This window comes from Mustelus asterias, chromosome 7 (assembly GCF_964213995.1).
Source record: "Mustelus asterias chromosome 7, sMusAst1.hap1.1, whole genome shotgun sequence".
In the NCBI taxonomy this organism is placed as follows: Eukaryota; Metazoa; Chordata; class Chondrichthyes; order Carcharhiniformes; family Triakidae; genus Mustelus; species Mustelus asterias.
Genome location: NC_135807.1, coordinates 71,423,665 through 71,440,931, shown reverse-complemented (window position 1 = coordinate 71,440,931; position 17,267 = coordinate 71,423,665). Strand labels below are relative to the sequence as shown.

General features: G+C 38.5%; 1 protein-coding gene across 30 annotated transcripts in view; it reads left to right on the top strand.

The window, feature by feature from the left end:
- The window catches only part of unm_hu7910 (un-named hu7910), a 217,059-nt gene that overhangs the window by 75,785 nt on the left and 124,007 nt on the right, over positions 1-17,267 (top strand). For 21 of the 30 annotated variants that reach the window (XM_078216221.1, XM_078216218.1, XM_078216226.1 and 18 more), the window contains one exon: positions 16,360-16,452. In XM_078216221.1, coding sequence (XP_078072347.1) covers positions 16,360-16,452 — 93 coding nt within the window. Of the gene's footprint in view, positions 1-7,317; positions 12,041-16,359; positions 16,453-17,267 lie in introns of those variants that run through there. The other 9 variants (XM_078216243.1, XM_078216246.1, XM_078216241.1 and 6 more) reach the window with 3 other exon arrangements.

Here is a 17,267-nt window from a genome sequence, read left to right as displayed (position 1 = left end):
CCCTATAGTAATTCTATGATTCTATAAGTTCAAAAGGAATAAGAAAAGAAACTTGGTTGGATTATCAATGCTAAAAGCAAAACTTTGTATAAATATATCAAAGTTAATGATAACGGGAAAAAAACTGATGCAAGGAAGACTATGAAACCAAGAGAGGGGAGGTGGCAGGGGAACATAATGGATGTGATGGCATTATTTTGACTTTAAAAAGTGGTGAAGAAAATAATGGGACTGAAGCTTTTAAGTGTCCTAGATCTGATATATTCCACTCCAGGATATTGAAGAAACGCTGAGGGCATTGGGGGTACACCAGTCATTTTCCAAAGCTAGTTGGATTCAGATATTGCCCTTTTGAATTGGAATATTTTAAATGGCACCCCATTATTTGAGAAGGAAGAGAGGAAAAATACATAGACTTGCCAGTTTTACAGTATCTGTGACGAAATTACCCGAACCGATCATAATGGCCACATGGGCAAGTATCCAAGTACTGGCACAATGAATGACCTCCTATTATGCTATAATCATTCAAAGAGTCAGCTTGGATTTGTGAAGGCTAGTTAATGTGACTAATGTGGTTGTGGTTAGGTTGTTGTCTGTATTACTGACAAAAAATATTTGATTAGGTTGATAAACCACCACATAACAATCCCAACAAGAGGGGTGCAATTCTAGATTTCAACTTGGGAAATGAAGCTAGGCAATGGATGGAGGCGCGGTAAGGGCCCATTTTGGGGATAGTGGCCACAATACAATTAGATTTATCATCATTATGGAAAAGGACAAAGAACAAAAGTAAAAGTTCTAAATTGGGGAAAGACAAATTTTGCAAAGTTGAACTGGTGAAAGTTGACTGGATGCAGCTACTGAAGGGAAAACTGATGAAGGCATTCAAAAGCAAAATTCTATAGGCATGTCCGCACAAATAAAAAGGGTGGTAATGTCAAATCTAGAGTCCTCTGGCTATCCTGAAGCATACAATATTGGAGAAAAAGAAAGCTTATGACAGTCACAAAAAGCTTAATACTGTAGAAAATACATGGGGGAAGTAAAAAAAGGAAATTTGGAAAGCAAAGAGAGGATATGAAAATACGTTTGCATGTAAAATCAAAGAAAACACAAGTTTTAAAAGTACATTAAGAGCAAAGAGTATAACTAAGAAATGGGTAGGGCCTATTGGTAATTTAGATTATAACTTGTGCATCAATGCAAAAAATGTGGGCAGCCATTTAGTTAGAGAAGGATTATGAAATATTAGACATAGTAATATTGAGGGAGAAAGATGGTGCAATGAATGTTGCTTACATGGATTTTAGTAATGCATTGGATAAGAGCTGACCTGGCAGACTGGTCAGAAAAGTGAAATCCAATGAGATACAGGGGAAAGTGGCAAGTTTGATCCAAAACTGGCTCAGCAACAGGAAACAAAGTGTAATTAATGGTCAATGGATGTTTATCAAGAGAAAGCAGTTTCCAGTGATGTTCCACAGGGGTATTGGGGCCCTTGCTGGTTGTTGTATGTCTTAATAATTTGGATTTAAATGTGGGAGGTATGATTGAGAAATTTGCAAATAATCAATTTTTGTGTTACGTAGTTGATAATGAAGAGGATAGCTATTGTCTCCAGAATGATATTGATAGCTTGGTTTAGCAGGCAGAACAATGGCAAATTAAATTGAATCCACAAAAGTGAGTAATGCATTTGGGGAGGGCAAACAAGGCCAGGGAATACACAGTAAACAGGAAGAAGTTGAGGGATAGAGAAAGTGAGAAACTGGAGTGCATGTCCGCAGGTCCCTTAAGGTGGCAGGATACGTGGATAAGGTAAAGAAAGCATATAGAATGTTTATCCTTCATTGGATAAGGTATTGAACACAAAGACCAGGATGTAATGATGGAACTGACTAAAAAGCTGTTTGGGCCACAGCTGGTATTTTGTATACAGTTCCGGTCACCGTGTTACAGGAAGGACATAATTGCACTGGAGAGAGTGCAGAAGGGATTTACAAGAATGTTGCCTGTGCTTGAAAATCACTGAGGAAAGATTAAATAACTTAGGACTGTTTTCCTTGGAACAGAGGAGGTTGAGGGGTAACGTAATTGAGGTGTACAAAATTGAGGGGCATAGATGGGGTAGACAGGAAAGACTTGTTTCCTCAAATTGAAGGGTCAGTTACCAGGGTACATAGATTTAAGGTGATGGAAGGATCAGAGGGGACATGCGCAAAGCTTTTTCACTGAGAGGATGGTGAGTGTCTGGAATTCACTGTCTGAATTGGTCATTGAGGCAGAATTGTTCACCTCATTTAAAAGGTATCTGGATATGCACCTGAAGTGTAACCCGCAAGGCTTTGGACTAGGTGGGATTAAAATGAGCAGCTAGTTTTCTTTTGGCTGGCGCAGATATGATGAGCTGAATGGCTGCTTTGTCATGACCTTTTTATTGTTCTAAGGTTCCAAATGATATTTAGAAAGAAAAATAGTAATGATGGCATACAATGCTGGTATTAAGGTAATAAGAAATGTCTACATTTTATTGGCAAGGCTGTAGAGAGAGCATATAGCTGAAATTCACCAGGGTACTGTCAAGAACAAGAAACTATATTGAGGATAAAACTGCAAATACTAGGATTTTTACAGTGGAAAAGAGATGGTCAGTTAGAAAGTTATTTAAGAGTTTTATTTTAGAAAGCTAGGAAGAATCCCGATTTGGTGAGTAGGGAAAGACCTACTGGTTAGTGTGATAGTAATAAGGAGTTCATTAATTAAAACTCTGGTTAGTGTGATAGTAATAAGGAGTTCATTAATTAAAACAGATCACCGAGGGACAGGATAGGTGATGTTTAATCTTATATAGTCATGTGTGTTGCTGCATTGAGTGGTTAAGGCATTGCATAGTTCACAGAAAAAACAGAGGAAGACACTGCATTGGAGAGAAAACAGGCAGTAGGATTAGTTACAAATTGTCATGAAGAGCTGGCAGGGATGCAGTGGACTGAATTATTGCTGTGTTGTACACTCATATGGCGCAGTTTTGTGTGGCTCTGCTATTAGAATGCATTTGCAGATGAGATATGGGTGTTCAGACAAGTTTGCATAGTGAGAGAATTGACCTGCAGATCAAGTGCTCCTTTATTTTCTTTTATTAAGAGCAGGCAGTATCAGCAAATTGAAAACTGGTCTTCTGGCCCCAATGCAACTTATGCACTTCAACATCAGGCTTCCAGATGAAGCGTCATTGTCAACTAGTAGTTGGATGTGGAATGTTTGATATGGAATGCCTTCAAGAAGACAAAGCAACTAATCTTGGAGTGATGATGTAAGCATGGTTTATGGGAGAGATTAGGACTAGTATTAAAGGGAAAACCTTGCGTCAGCACAAATAGCGGCACGAATAAGGAGTGAGGATTACAGAAAATAGTAACCTGAAACCAAGAACATTACCTTCAATAATACAGCTTTTATTTTTAAAAGCATAGTATGCTAATAGTCACAAGTCTAGTATCATTATACTAAGTGATTTAATTAGATAATCCACAGTATTCCCGATATTTCATCAACCCATTTTGTTTCCCCAAAAGTAACAATGTAACACTATTAAGATATCTCATCGTGATGGAAGCCAGAGGCATTTTAAAGAGGTTATGAAGTGGATTTTAAGTGTCTTGTTGGAAGACAGGGAGGGAATTCCAGAATGTGGGACCAGTGTGTAAAGTGCGAAGATGCATCGAGGTTCAGAGGAAGATTGTGCCTTTTGAGAAATTTAGAGACAGTGAAGCCATGGGGACATTAAAACATTGATAATTTCAAATTTGATACATTGGAAAACTCAGCCTGTGTAGATCACTGAGACAAGATTATTGGTTGGGCTGGACCTGGTTTAAGTTACTGTACAGGCAAGCAAGATCATGTATTTACGTAGCTTCCAGTATGATTTCAGAGCATGCCAAACGGATTTACAATCAAGTACAGTACTTTTTTTAAATATAGGTAAATGTTGCAGCCAAGTTGCACACAGCAAGACCTATAAACAGCAATACAGTAAATGGTGGTGATTTTTTAGTGATGTTGTTTGAGAGAGAATTTCTGTAATGGATTCTGGGAGAATCTCTGCAGCATATTTTTGAATAATGCCAGGGGATCTTTTATCTGCACCTCAGAGAACAGGATAGCCTGATTAACTCCTTGGCTAAAAGATAGCAACTTTAGCTGTGTGCCGTATTCCTCTGTACTAAACTGAAGTGCAGTATATAGGTGCTTGTTAACAAACTTGATGCAGTACTTCGCTTGGGTTGTGCTTGTGTTTCTGATCTTCACCAACATCATGATCAGGATTGTTTTCTACATGCATTTTGCTGGAACTCAAACATTAGTTTTTGAATTTAGAAGAATGTCAGATTGATAATTTATTAAGTTGGGCTTATTTAATTTACTATCATATGGTACATTAAGAAGCCAACTTAAACTAAGAATTTTAATGCGTGATGCTTCCTATTGTGCACCTGTTCTTCCCGCAGAGCAGCTATTTGTTCCTAATCAAAACAGCCATGTAAATTTGGTCAATTTGTGTACTCAGTGATAGTGTTATGTCTCTGCAGGGATTGTAACTGCATGAATGTGTGTTGATGGCATCAGCATGTGTTCGAGCTGTGAAATGACCAGTTTAAGGAATGTCCAGTTGGGATGGAGGATGAACAAAGAACAATACAGCCCAGGAACAGGCCCTTCGGCCCTCCAAGCCCATGCCGCTCCCTGGTCCAAACTAGACCATTCTTTTGTATCCCTCCATTCCCACTCCGTTCATATGGCTATCTAGATAAGTCTTAAACGTTCCCAGTGTGTCCGCCTCCACCACCTTGCCTGGCAGCGCATTCCAGGCCCCCACCACCCTCTGTGTAAAATATGTCCTTCTGATATCTGTGTGAAACTCCCCCCCCCCCCCCCCCCCCCAACCTTGAACCTATGACCCCTCGTGAATGTCACCACCGACCTGGGGAAAAGCTTCCCACCGTTCACTCTATCTATGCCTTTCATAATTTTATACACCTCTATTAAGTCTCCCCTCATCCTCCGTCTTTCCAGGGAGAACAACCCCAGTTTACCCAATCTCTCCTCATAACTAAGCCCCTCCATACCGGGCAACATCCTGGTAAACCTCCTCTACTCTCTCCAAAGCCTCCACGTCCTTCTGGTAGTATGGCGACCAGAACTGGACGCAGTATTCCAAATGCGGCCGAACCAACTTTCTATACATCTGCAACATCAGACCCCAACTTTTATACTCTATAAAGGCCTATAAAGGCAAGCATGCCATATGCCGCCTTCACCACCTTCTCCACCTGTGACGCCACCGTCAAGGATCTGTGGACTTGCACATCCAGGTCCCTCTGCGTATCTACACCCTTTATGGTTCTGCCATTTATCGTATAGCTCCTCCCTACATTATTTCTACCAAAATGCATCACTTCGCATTTATCAGGATTGAACTCCATCTGCCATTTCTTTGCCCAAATTTCCAGCCTATCTATATCCTTCTGTAGCCTCTGACAATGCTCCTCACTATCTGCAAGTCCTGCCAATTTTGTGTCGTCCGCAAACTTACTGATCACCCCAGTTACACCTTCTTCCAGATCGTTTATATAAATCACAAACAGCAGAGGTCCCAATACAAAGCCCTGCGGAACACCACTAGTCACAGGCCTCCAGCCGGAAAAGGACCCTTCCACTACCACCCTCTGTCTTCTATGACCAAGCCAGTTCTCCACCCATCTAGCCACCTCCCCCTTTATCTCATGAGATCCAACCTTTTTCACCAGCCTACCATGAGGGACTTTGTCAAACGCTTTACTAAAATCCATATAGACGACATCCACGGCCCTTCCCTCGTCAACCATTCTGGTCACTTCTTCAAAAAACTCCACCAGGTTAGCGAGGCATGACCTCCCTCTCACAAAACCATGCTGACTATCGTTAATGAGTTTATTCCTTTCTAAATGCGCATACATCCTATCTCTAAGAATCTTCTCCAACAACTTCCCGACCACGGACGTCAAGCTCACCGGCCTATAATTACCCGGGTTATCCTTCCTTCCCTTCTTAAATAACGGGACCACATTAGCTATCCTCCAATCCTCTGGGACCTCGCCTGCGTCCAGTGACGAGACAAAGATTTGCGTCAGAAGCCCAGCGATTTCATCTCTCGTCTCCCTGAGCAGCCTTGGATAGATTCCATCAGGCCCTGGGGATTTGTCAGTCTTTATATTCTCTAACAAACCTAACACTTCCTCCCTTGTAATGGAGATTTTCTCCAACGGTTCAACACTCCCCTCCGAGACACTCCCAGTCAACACATCCCTCTCCTTTGTGAATACCGACGCAAAGTATTCATTTAGGATCTCCCCTACTACTTTGGGCTCCAAGCATAATTTCCCACTTTTGTCCCTGAGAGGTCTGATTTTTTTCCCTGACAACCCTTTTGTTCCTAACGTATGAATAAAATGCCTTGGGATTCTCCTTAATCCTGTCTGCCAAGGACATTTCGTGACCCCTTTTTGCCCTTCTAATTCCCCGTTTGAGTTCTTTCTGTACTCCTCCAGAGCTCCCTCCGTTTTTAGCTGCCTGGACCTAACATACGCCTCTCTTTTCTTTTTGACCAGTTCCTCAATTTCCCTGGTTATCCACGGTTCTCGAATCCTACCCTTCCTATCCTTTTTTACATGAAGAACCAGTCTTTCGTATTAAAACAATTCTGCTGGATGTGAACAAAAGGCCAACCTATAAAGCAGCTTTAAATTCATCACCTTGGCCTTTTCCACCATACTTGCCCAAGTATTTTTCCAGGCACTGCTCAACTTTAAAAGGACAATATCTAAAATGTTACTGTTGGTTATTAACATGGTCAACGTGACCGGAAACATCCCATGCACCATTAAACTTTGCCGAAATCTTGATGACTAGATCAGCACACATTTTCAAATCCAAAATTCATATTGTTGCATTCAATTTGACTACAACTCACTAGATAATGAACAATATATTAATAAAAAAGCTCCTTGCATTCAATATCAAATCAGAACTGCCCCTGCATCATGCATCATGATCCACTGTAGTAGCATGATCTTCAAATTCAAAATACTTTTGGAATATTGTAAGATAGGGAACAGTCAGAAACTTGTACATTTCTGATTTACACCCGACCCCCTCCATCCAGTAATATATGGAGTAGACTCCATAATTCTGCAATGCACGCTACTTCTTTTGTTTTGTGAAAATATTCCCTCAAAGTCTAGCTTTTCACTTGTATTTTGATTTTCTAAGTGAAAGAAGCATTACGAGAGCTTAAAAAGGCAAAAGAGAAAACTGAAACAATGAAGAAAGCTAAGAGACTCAAACCGATAAGAGTTGCTGAGGAAGAGAAGCCTAAGAAAGCAAAGAAAGAAAAAGCAGAGCTGAAAGTGGTAAAACTGAAAAAGGAAAAGCCTGTGAGTAAACCTGAAATGAGGAAAATGGGGTCAGAAAAAGAGAAGAAAGACCAGATTGGGAAAGTGAAAGCAAAGGAAAAACCTGATTCTTTGAAAGAAAAGATGCGAAAGCTCTTTGAGAAGCTCAAAGGTACAAAAAATGTGCCTGTGAAAAATAAGAAGGAAGCTCCGAAGAGTCTCGAGGTTAAAACTATCAATAAGGAGAAGGAAAAGAAGGGGAATAAGAAATGAAGGTGGTATCACAATGTGAGACAGATTGTTTGAGCTACTGCCTAAGTTGACCTTCACTGTGACGACAATTCAGTAGATCCCCTCAACTTTTTTTAACCATACCTTGCTGGTATAAAATGATTTAATTGCACTTGGTGCAATAAAATGATTTAATTGCCTTAGTGCTTGAACTTGAGCAACTTAAACTGAAGTTAGTTTTCCGCATTTTGGTAGCCGTTCTCATGCAACTAATGAAAATGGTGAATCTGAAAAATATTACATTGAACAGGAAATATTGCTTTTCATTCATCCAGCTCTATCAGCTATCTGCATAAAAAAGGCTACTTATTTTCAAGTGGTGTATTAAAACTGAATTCTTATTATTGAAATATGGCTGAGATTCTTATTTTATGAACTTCCCCTAGGTTTACTATGTATCTGTACAATTCTTATTAACACATCAGTTACAAAATACAATTTATCTTGCCATCGTTCACCTGTCTGTTCAATTTTTTTCAGATAGCTTTGTGAAAACATCAAGTTTGTATAAATTGCAATTTTTTGAAATAATTTGAAACTTGTACTTCAATGAAAATTTGTTAGTTCTTGTGTTCTTCCATCGCAACTTCAACTCTGAACCTGTATTGAATAATAGGCAGGAAATAATAGGGTGTTTGGAATTGATACTAACAAACATGTTTTTATTCTTGCACTGATGCTGTAAAAAGAAAACTTCTATTAGTGTAAAGTTAAATGAAATGATTGATCTCTCTATAACTATGATAACTCCCTTATAATTAAAGGGAATGCCAGAAAAATATTTGAAATTTTAAATCTTTATTTGTCCTCCCCTCGCTCCTCCTCCTCCTTCCAGCCGTTGCATAATATAGAACTAATATTTTAACCTCTTGGTGGAAAAAGAAGTTTGGTTTCCCATTGCAACCCGATCCCATTTTTAAATGAGATTAATTTCGTAAAATTGACTTTGGCTAGCAGCCATGTGGGGTGTCTTTCTCTTTTGTGCCTCCTCCCCAAAAGAGGCAGTCTAGCTGTCTGATGATCAGTGGACAACCTTGGATGTGAATAAGATGCAGGTTGTTTGCCTGAGATGTTGATATAGGCCAAAAGCAAACTTGATTAAAAGTTCAAACTGAATCTCATGAGCCGATTTTAAAAGCTGCCTAAGTTGTGGAGTTTCTGGAGTTTTAAACGAGGATTTGTATTGATATTGGAGGTCCATAGGCTTAGTTTATGCCAGCCTGCACAAAAGTTGTTTTCTTGAGAAAAATGTGATAGAATTAGGTAAACCCCTTAAAGATTCTAGGCCATGGGTGTTGATGTGCAGCATGAATTAAAACTCATACTTGATTGTAATGTGTTTCTCCTAACTGTTTGAGTTTAAACAATCATCTAATCATTGTGCTCTCATGTAAACTCCTTAAGATCAGAATTTGCTTGACTTAGTAAGTTTGCTGCAGTGCAATTGAGAAATAAACTAATGCTGTGAATCACGAAAATGAATCCTTAGAATCTATGAAGGAAAGCTAGATGCAATATCTGAATATTTTTTGTAAAGTAAGATTGTTTCTGAATTTCTATTCTGAAGACTAATCTCCCCCTCACCCTTGATGGCATAATATTTTTAACTTTCTAATACAGCTTTGACTTAACTATGAACAATGCCATGGATATGTAATTCTGCATGGAGGAGTAGTATAAATATGTCTTCTATATAACTTGCACTTCTTGTCTATATTAAACTTGCTTCCTGTGCCAAGATTTGGCGGGAGGGGAGGGGGGTGTTTTACAATCAAGCACGGTGTTTTATAAGGGCAAACCTTTCTAACACCACACCCAGACCTGTCTTCCAGTTTCTTTCCTCACCCAATTTTCGAGTAGTTTAAAGAGCATGAGGACTACGTAAGGATTAAACCATGCAACTCCTCAAGTCAACTTTGCCATTTAATACGATCAAGCCTGATTCTCTGCCTCAACTCCACTTGCTGCCCAAATCCCCATACCCCTCGATTAATGGTCTCAGTGATGGTTCATCTGTAATCCTCTGGGGTAAGTAATTCCAAAGAATCACAGCCGTATGAATGGAGAGATTTTTCCTCATCTCTGTCCAAAATTATATACCTTATTCTGAGACTGTGCCCCCAAGTCGATGTTCTCAAGGTAGGCAAAACAGCACCTTTGTATCCACCCTATGATTTAGTGTGATCTCTTAGTATTACCGAGGATTTCTTTTGTACGTGCCTGCCTGATCAGCTCAATCTGCTGTGGTTCTGTTTTGGGACTGTTCACTCCATCACTGTCCTATGTAGCATGACTTTGGTCTTGCTGCTAGTAATTTATTAATTCTTTCATTTAGCCCATACTCCTGTATTTATTCCTCTGATATTCTTTACAACCCTATCTCTCATGTCCCAATTTGATGTTGAAAGCATCCCCTGCGCAATTAATTTTCATTCCTACCCACCTTTGATTAGCTCACAACTGGAAAACCGATTAGAACTTGGGTTTGTGAATTTAACCACTGTTCAATTTTTATTCGAATATGTTTTGATATATCTGTACACAGTGCCATGGGAGATCTAATATATTATGTCCCTATAAACAGTTTTTATTTCCTCCACATTTCATGTGTCGGCAACAAACCTCAATTGAACAATTAGAACACCTGACAATTGGCAAGTGTTTAGCACCAATAAGTACTCATCCGGAAATTCAAAAGTTATGAATCAAAAAGTGCAGTCAACTACCAATTTTTAAACAAGTCCCTAAAATATTTGGAAATTTTACTAGCTGCCATTTTGCCTTCAGCTGAGTGTTTACTAATAGAAATAATATTTGGAACAAATGGGATAAAATTATTAACTTGTTGAAAGAATAGCATGTTCTGTATTAGAAATGCCTTGAATGGTGTTCTCAATTGGCAGCTTTGCATAAATGCGAAGTCTGAGCTTCAAGTTTGTGAAGGTGCCCAGACCAATAACCATCAGCTGAAGCAATTAACCTGGATATTAGCCTGTGTTTTCCAATATGTAACTATCCTTACAATTTTCAGTAATGATTGAGGGCTCGACTGCGCACTCAGCATGCAGTCATTAGTGATGTTATATCTTGTGCTGTTTTGCTCTCTAATAATTTGAAAATTGTTGCAGACCAACTGCCCATATTTTAAAATTAGATGAATATACTTGAGTAACAGGTACAAAGTAGATCAGTTTTTACATGAAACAGCTAGGCTACATGCATCAAATTCATCTGATGAATTATTTTTGCTGCAGCACACCTATTTGCTTTTATTACTGGCAATAGTTTTTAGCTGTTTCTAATTATTGTCAAAGCACTGTCTCCTTGGCCTATATTATGGGGTTGTTCGTGCTGAGAATTTACAAGCAAATATAATTGTTATGAAACTTTTTGAAGAGGTCATCCCAATGACTGCAGTCGAAACTGATTTTGCTCAGATGCAGATTTTAATTTTATTAATTGCATTAATTAATTTTGCTGGTATAATAAATTCACAAGAATTTGCCAGAGTAAGATGTGGCTTACCTGGTGCATGTTGTTGTTTAACAAAATACATTTGGACACTGGTGCTCTCCAAACACTTTGGAGAAACAGAAATGGTATCAACAAAATTATGAAGTAATGTTTTTTTTCAGTTTCTTCTGATTCATTGCATTTATCTAAAACTGGCCAACACTTTCAACTCCGCATTATCTGGCCTTTAGTAAGTTGAACATTGGAATGGCTTTTTTAACATTTGCAACTAACTTCTCCCTCATAACCTCTTGGTAAATACTGTATTATTGATAGTTGCGCCATCACTACTGTGGTAATTATAACTCTGGCCTATAGTTTACTTGCTAACTTCAAATCATTTTCAAAATTGCAGAGTGGGTTTATTTGTTTTAACATTCTCCAATGGTTTTGTTACATTATTCATAAAAAAACACCTGTTCCATTCCTAGCCAATGTATCACTGTTTATTTTGAAATTATTGTGCATTAAGTAATCCTGTTTTTGACTTAACAAATAATTTAATCAGATTTTTGCAGGCCTACATTGGTTAGAAATTGGAATCAGTCTTGAAGTACTGGGTCTCATCTTTAAATACTATTGTTTAAATCAGCTCCTTTGTCTTAAGCTGCAGTCACATTTTTTCAATTTTACATTAGTGTTGTGCATCAAAGCTCAGCCTTAGTAGGTTAAAAATCAGAGAAACACGGTAATGGGAAAGGCAATTGTATGTGTAGATTTCTAGCTGTGATGGATATAAATAACTGAATAAAATTTATTCCATGTGAGAAATATAATTTGAGTAGATTTTTTAAAAATTACCATATGGATTTTTTGGCACAACGGAAAATAAAAACTAAACTTTCACCCAACACGTCTCCATTCCTTTGTCAAAAACACTGATCAGTAGTTTAGGTCAACTTTCATCCTTGTAGATGGGGATTTATTTAAGAACACAAACTGATTGTATAAGTAGAACTGGTGGTAAAGTGCTCAGTTTGCATTTACAAGAGATGTAATGTTCAATACATTGCTGCTCTTGCTTTTAGCTACTCCTACCAGAGGATCTGCTGTCGTGCTATGTCATGCCCCCATGCCTTGTGCCATCTTCACACATCCACTGTAGCTCGCTTGCACCCACTTTGATGTCTGTCATCCAAGTATGCCTCAGTCAACCACTCTTTCTGCTGCGCTCCACTTTGCCCTCTAGAAGAGACCTCTGTAGCTTTTCAGCTCTGATCACATGGCCAAACTACTGACAGCTGATATGGTCATAATAGATTATCCCCTTTCAGAAAACTATAAAATAAGTGATGGTTAAAGTTTAACAAATTGAAACGATATATGCTCTGGAGAAGAACAAAGAACACAACAAAGAACAATACAGCACAGGAACAGGCCCTTCGGCCCTCCAAGCCCGCGCCGCTCCCCGGTCCAGGATTGAATCCTGAATCCAGGATCCCCGTCCAATTTTCCAGCCTATCTACATCCTAATATCCTATCCACCGAGCTGTCCCTCACAGCTACGATGCTTTGTTCATCACAACCTATTAACTCACCCCCACCCTCCCCATTCCAGACCATGTGATCTCCAGGGAGAGGCGAAAACCCAGAGTGAAAACCCCAGGGCCAATACGGGGGAAAAAAATCTGGGAAATTCCTCTCCGACCCCCTGAGGCGATCGAAACGAGTCCAGGAGATCACACTGGCCCTGATCAGAAAATGCTTCCCAACCCTATTCATTTCCACTTCTGCTTTACGAACACCATCTGAATTCCCTGCCCCCGAGACAGGTTCCCAACTATCCGCAGTCTCGCTCTGTACTGGCACCAAGAGTAGTAACAGATTCAACGTTAACTCTGTTTCTCGCTCCATAGATGCTGCCACACCTGAGATTTTGCAACATTTTCTTAATTTACAAATCATTTTCCTGTGAATAGGGTTGGCCATATCTTGACCTATGATATTTGCACTTCAGCTCGATATTTTAGAAAGCCATATTTTTCTTTGTGGTCAGTTACTAATAGAAATGTTTTTGCTTGGAAAATGGGTATAATATTAATGCGACTTAACCTGATTACTAAAGGATAGAAACATCGTACAGATCTGTTTCATGCCAGGCAGCCGATGTACATCAAGCTGCTGAGTGCTGTGCAATTTGTGAAGGAATAATTTGAGTATGGAGTGTTTGAAAATTCACAAAGGTTTGTTGAGAATCCTGTTGAAACTGCAAACAACTAATTAATTTGCATAATTGGCAACAGATTTTTTTCCTCTATTACAGGTAAGGCCATTTAAGAAGAGTTAGCTTTTTATCAAATAGCTTTCCTTTAAATAAACATGATTAAAAATAGATGCAGGAGCTAGCCACTTGGCCATTGACCTGCTCCGCTATTCAGTTGGATCATGGCCAATCTGATTGTGGCCTTTCAGTCCTCCATAAACCTTGATTCCTTTGTCAATCAAAGATGTTTCTAACTCCACTTTGAATTTATCCAATGACCCAGCCTCACTCGTCGTTATCTTTGTCTCAAATGTCTTAAAAAGTGCCACCTAATTCTAGATTTTCCAACAAGGCAATTTTCTCAGCATGTACCCTGTTGTGTCCCTCAGAATCTTACATTTTAATAAGAATACTCCTCTAAACTCCAGTGAGTATATGCCCAACATGCTCAACCTTTCCTCACAAGACAACTCCTTCATCCCAGGATTATGAAATTTAAAGTTCAGTTCAGAGGCTTGATGTGATTATACAGCTGGGAACATAATGCAATTGGCTTGTGATGGAGTTGCTGGTGCTTAACAGGATGGTGATGAAAGAGTGGGGGCAATGAATTGAAGTAAAGCCAAGAGTACAAAGACCCAAGCACCTAAGTATGGCGTGATGGGAGAAGCAGGGTGGAGAGCAAGTATACAACATTTTGCAGTCAATACCATTAGGTCTAATGAACACCCACCATTGTGATGCAATGGGTGAACATAGGACCTTCCATTCAGGAAATACTAGAAATAATAGTGTAAACTCAAATTCAGCACTATTGAAGTCACAGGTTCCACAAAGACACTTTTGCATAGGAATATTTAATATATGTCTCGGGTCGATGCTTTTTCATGTTATATATTTATTTGGTTGGGAGGGTTATGCAAATATGCTCAGTATGTTCGAAATGAAGTGTTATACTGAATCTACTTTGCCGAAGTTGTATGGGAAATTTGAATTCCTAGGCTTGAAAAGAGCTTGGCTGAATATGCTTCTTAATTTTGAATGGGAGCATTATCTTTTCCAGCTCTAGGTATTTTGGCAAAACAGCATGATTACCTGTACAAATCCTGTTTACTTAAACTTGTATGTATGCAAATTTTCAATGCTGAATACAAATTTGAAGTTTTGTAATGTTATTCGATCTATCGTAGCGTTACTCTCTGAATCGGGTATGTTGCTGTTTTAAATGGATGGACAGAGAATCATCAACTGCAGCTGCACAATTTCCTGATATTCTCCCAGCATGTTCCAGCAATGCAGGGTCAAAAAAGTTCTGTCTTGTGGTATCTCCAACACTCTTTTTACATTGCCCATTGCTTATTTTACTCAAAACATTTAAACGTATTTTCTGCTTGAAATTAATGGAAAATTACAAACTGGGGATGCGCAGCTTATTTAGAGCTAACATGTGCAAGGAGTACAGAAGCAGAATGTTCCCAAATTATTATTGAGTTTGCACTCTTGGACAAATTTAATATAGCAATGTTCAAATGGAATTTGTGAACTTTCAATTTTTTACATAGCCTCAAATGGCTTTAGGTATGTACTCAAAATAAGTGACTTGTTTTAAAAAAAAGTTAACTCCACTTGGTTTTTTCAATTATCAACAAAGAAACCATGTGTTGCCTTGCTCAGTGGCAATTTGTGAGTTCAGAATAGACGAGTACAATTGTTGATACCTGTTATATATTGCAACTGCTGAGTGGAAATTATAATGCCAAATGATTGTTACAAAGTGCTTTGTAACTTTATTTTGGCTTTAAAATGACTATGTTAAGTGTATGCAGCTCGATTGGATGGTAATGTGAAATAAATATTGGGAATTAGAGCCATGTGAGAACTGGTATCCAAAAGTAGAGAAAAAAGTTACCAGCCAGAGAATAACACATCCCTTCGCTTTGCAATCCAGTTTCCTTCCTGGACTTTGCACCCACACATTCCCTAGTGCTTGGCTACCCCATTGATCTTATCGGGTCTCAAACTGCCAGTTGACTGACTTTTCAGGTTGGTATCCCATTGCTCAATATACTCATAATGAGTTTTCCTTTTCACTGACAGACTTTTCTAATTCCTCCTCTTTTTATCTTTACCTTTTTCTCTGCTTCTCCTACACGCCTCCTTTCCTTTCGTCTTTTCCCCAACCCTTTCTATTTGTGTAAGTGGCTGACTTTTTCTGCTCCCACACTCCCCACTTTTTTTGCCTGAAATAAAAACTTTGTGAATTTGTTTTCCAGTTTCTTTGAAAATCCTTCACAACTCGAACCCATTGCCTGCGACAATCACCACAAATATTATATTCTCACCACCAACTCCATTCTCATCCCTACTGGCTCATTCTGATTCACACTGTTCACAGTATTAACATCCTGTTGTGTCCAAATGTATGACTCTGGTTTTGCTTTTAGCTGGAGTAATTGGTATCTCCAAGTTGATTGCTGCTGCTGCTTGGGTATGTAGGAGTAGATTTTCTTAACAGTCTTGAATAGTGATGTCCTACAGTAAGTAAGTTTGCAGTGCATTACATATACATATTTGGCCAATATTTATTTTGCCAACTGAATGAAGAATGCATTTCTTTGAATTATGTAACGAGCACTATTTAAATTTGCCAGAAATGTCAGTCATGCAGAATTTTGATCTGTACATGTGATTGTATGTGTACCTTTCTCCCATCCTACTTTTTCTTGACTGAAATAAAAGCTTGCAGAATATGTCCCTGTTTTCTTTCCAAATCGAATATAAAATGTATACCCACCTCCAAATGCAATTGCTGGTGGTATCATAGCGTAATTTATATGCTTAAGAACCTCTTCTGGGCTGTGCTGAATTTGATGCAAATTCTGTTTTATGAAATTCTTCGGCATTTGAAAACAGGATTGAAAGATGGAGGAGGACCTGTTCCTGCTGAAGATTTTGGGAAGAAGGAAGAACCAATTCAGCCATCTGTGCATACATTCGTAGAGACAGGTAATTTGAGATTCCATTTCTCGTATGGTTGGATACTCTCAAAAATGATTGTGAAGATATGACTAAAGATGTTTCCTCGCATTTTTTAAAAGTCCACGAGTGGAATAGAATGCTGGGTAAATAATCTCTGCATTATGAAATGACACAACAAAAGCTTGAAAAATGACTAACTTTTAATAAGTTACCAGACTGTAGTATAAAATAAACATGAACTGCATTACAGCAATTCTGGGGGGAAAAAATGAACAAAAATATCCAAATGCCAAGTTCATAGCTTAAAGACCAAATTTTTGTCAAGTAGTGTTTTTTCTCCTCCCATCTTTAACGTGCAGTTTTAACATAAAAACAAAAATATTGTGATGACTAATAAAATTGAATTTCAGCAGCCATTTTTACATTAGTGTAGAAAACCACCCCCACGGCTGTAATTTTGACTATTGTACCATATGTTACCTGTTTCTTTTGGTAAAAGAGGCAATGATTTAATGCCATGAACATGCTCCTAGTGAAAACTTTACTGATATTTCTCCAAGTGTTTTAGAATTCTGAGCTGAAATGAATTAGTCATAATTTTCAAGACTGATGTGAAAAATGATTTTTCAAGAATTCTGCCATTGCACCACTTTTCTTTGAATCTCATTGGAACTGAGCTGTTGACATCTTAGAAGTTGTTCTAATTAATCAGGATTTTTATATCTTCCGAAATAATTTTCCGTAACATTTAGATTTTTTGGAATAATTTCTGCTTTCAACTTGCATTTTAAAACTTAATTGTCATGTCGGATTTCAACCTTCTGTTTGCCCTTGCTTGGTGT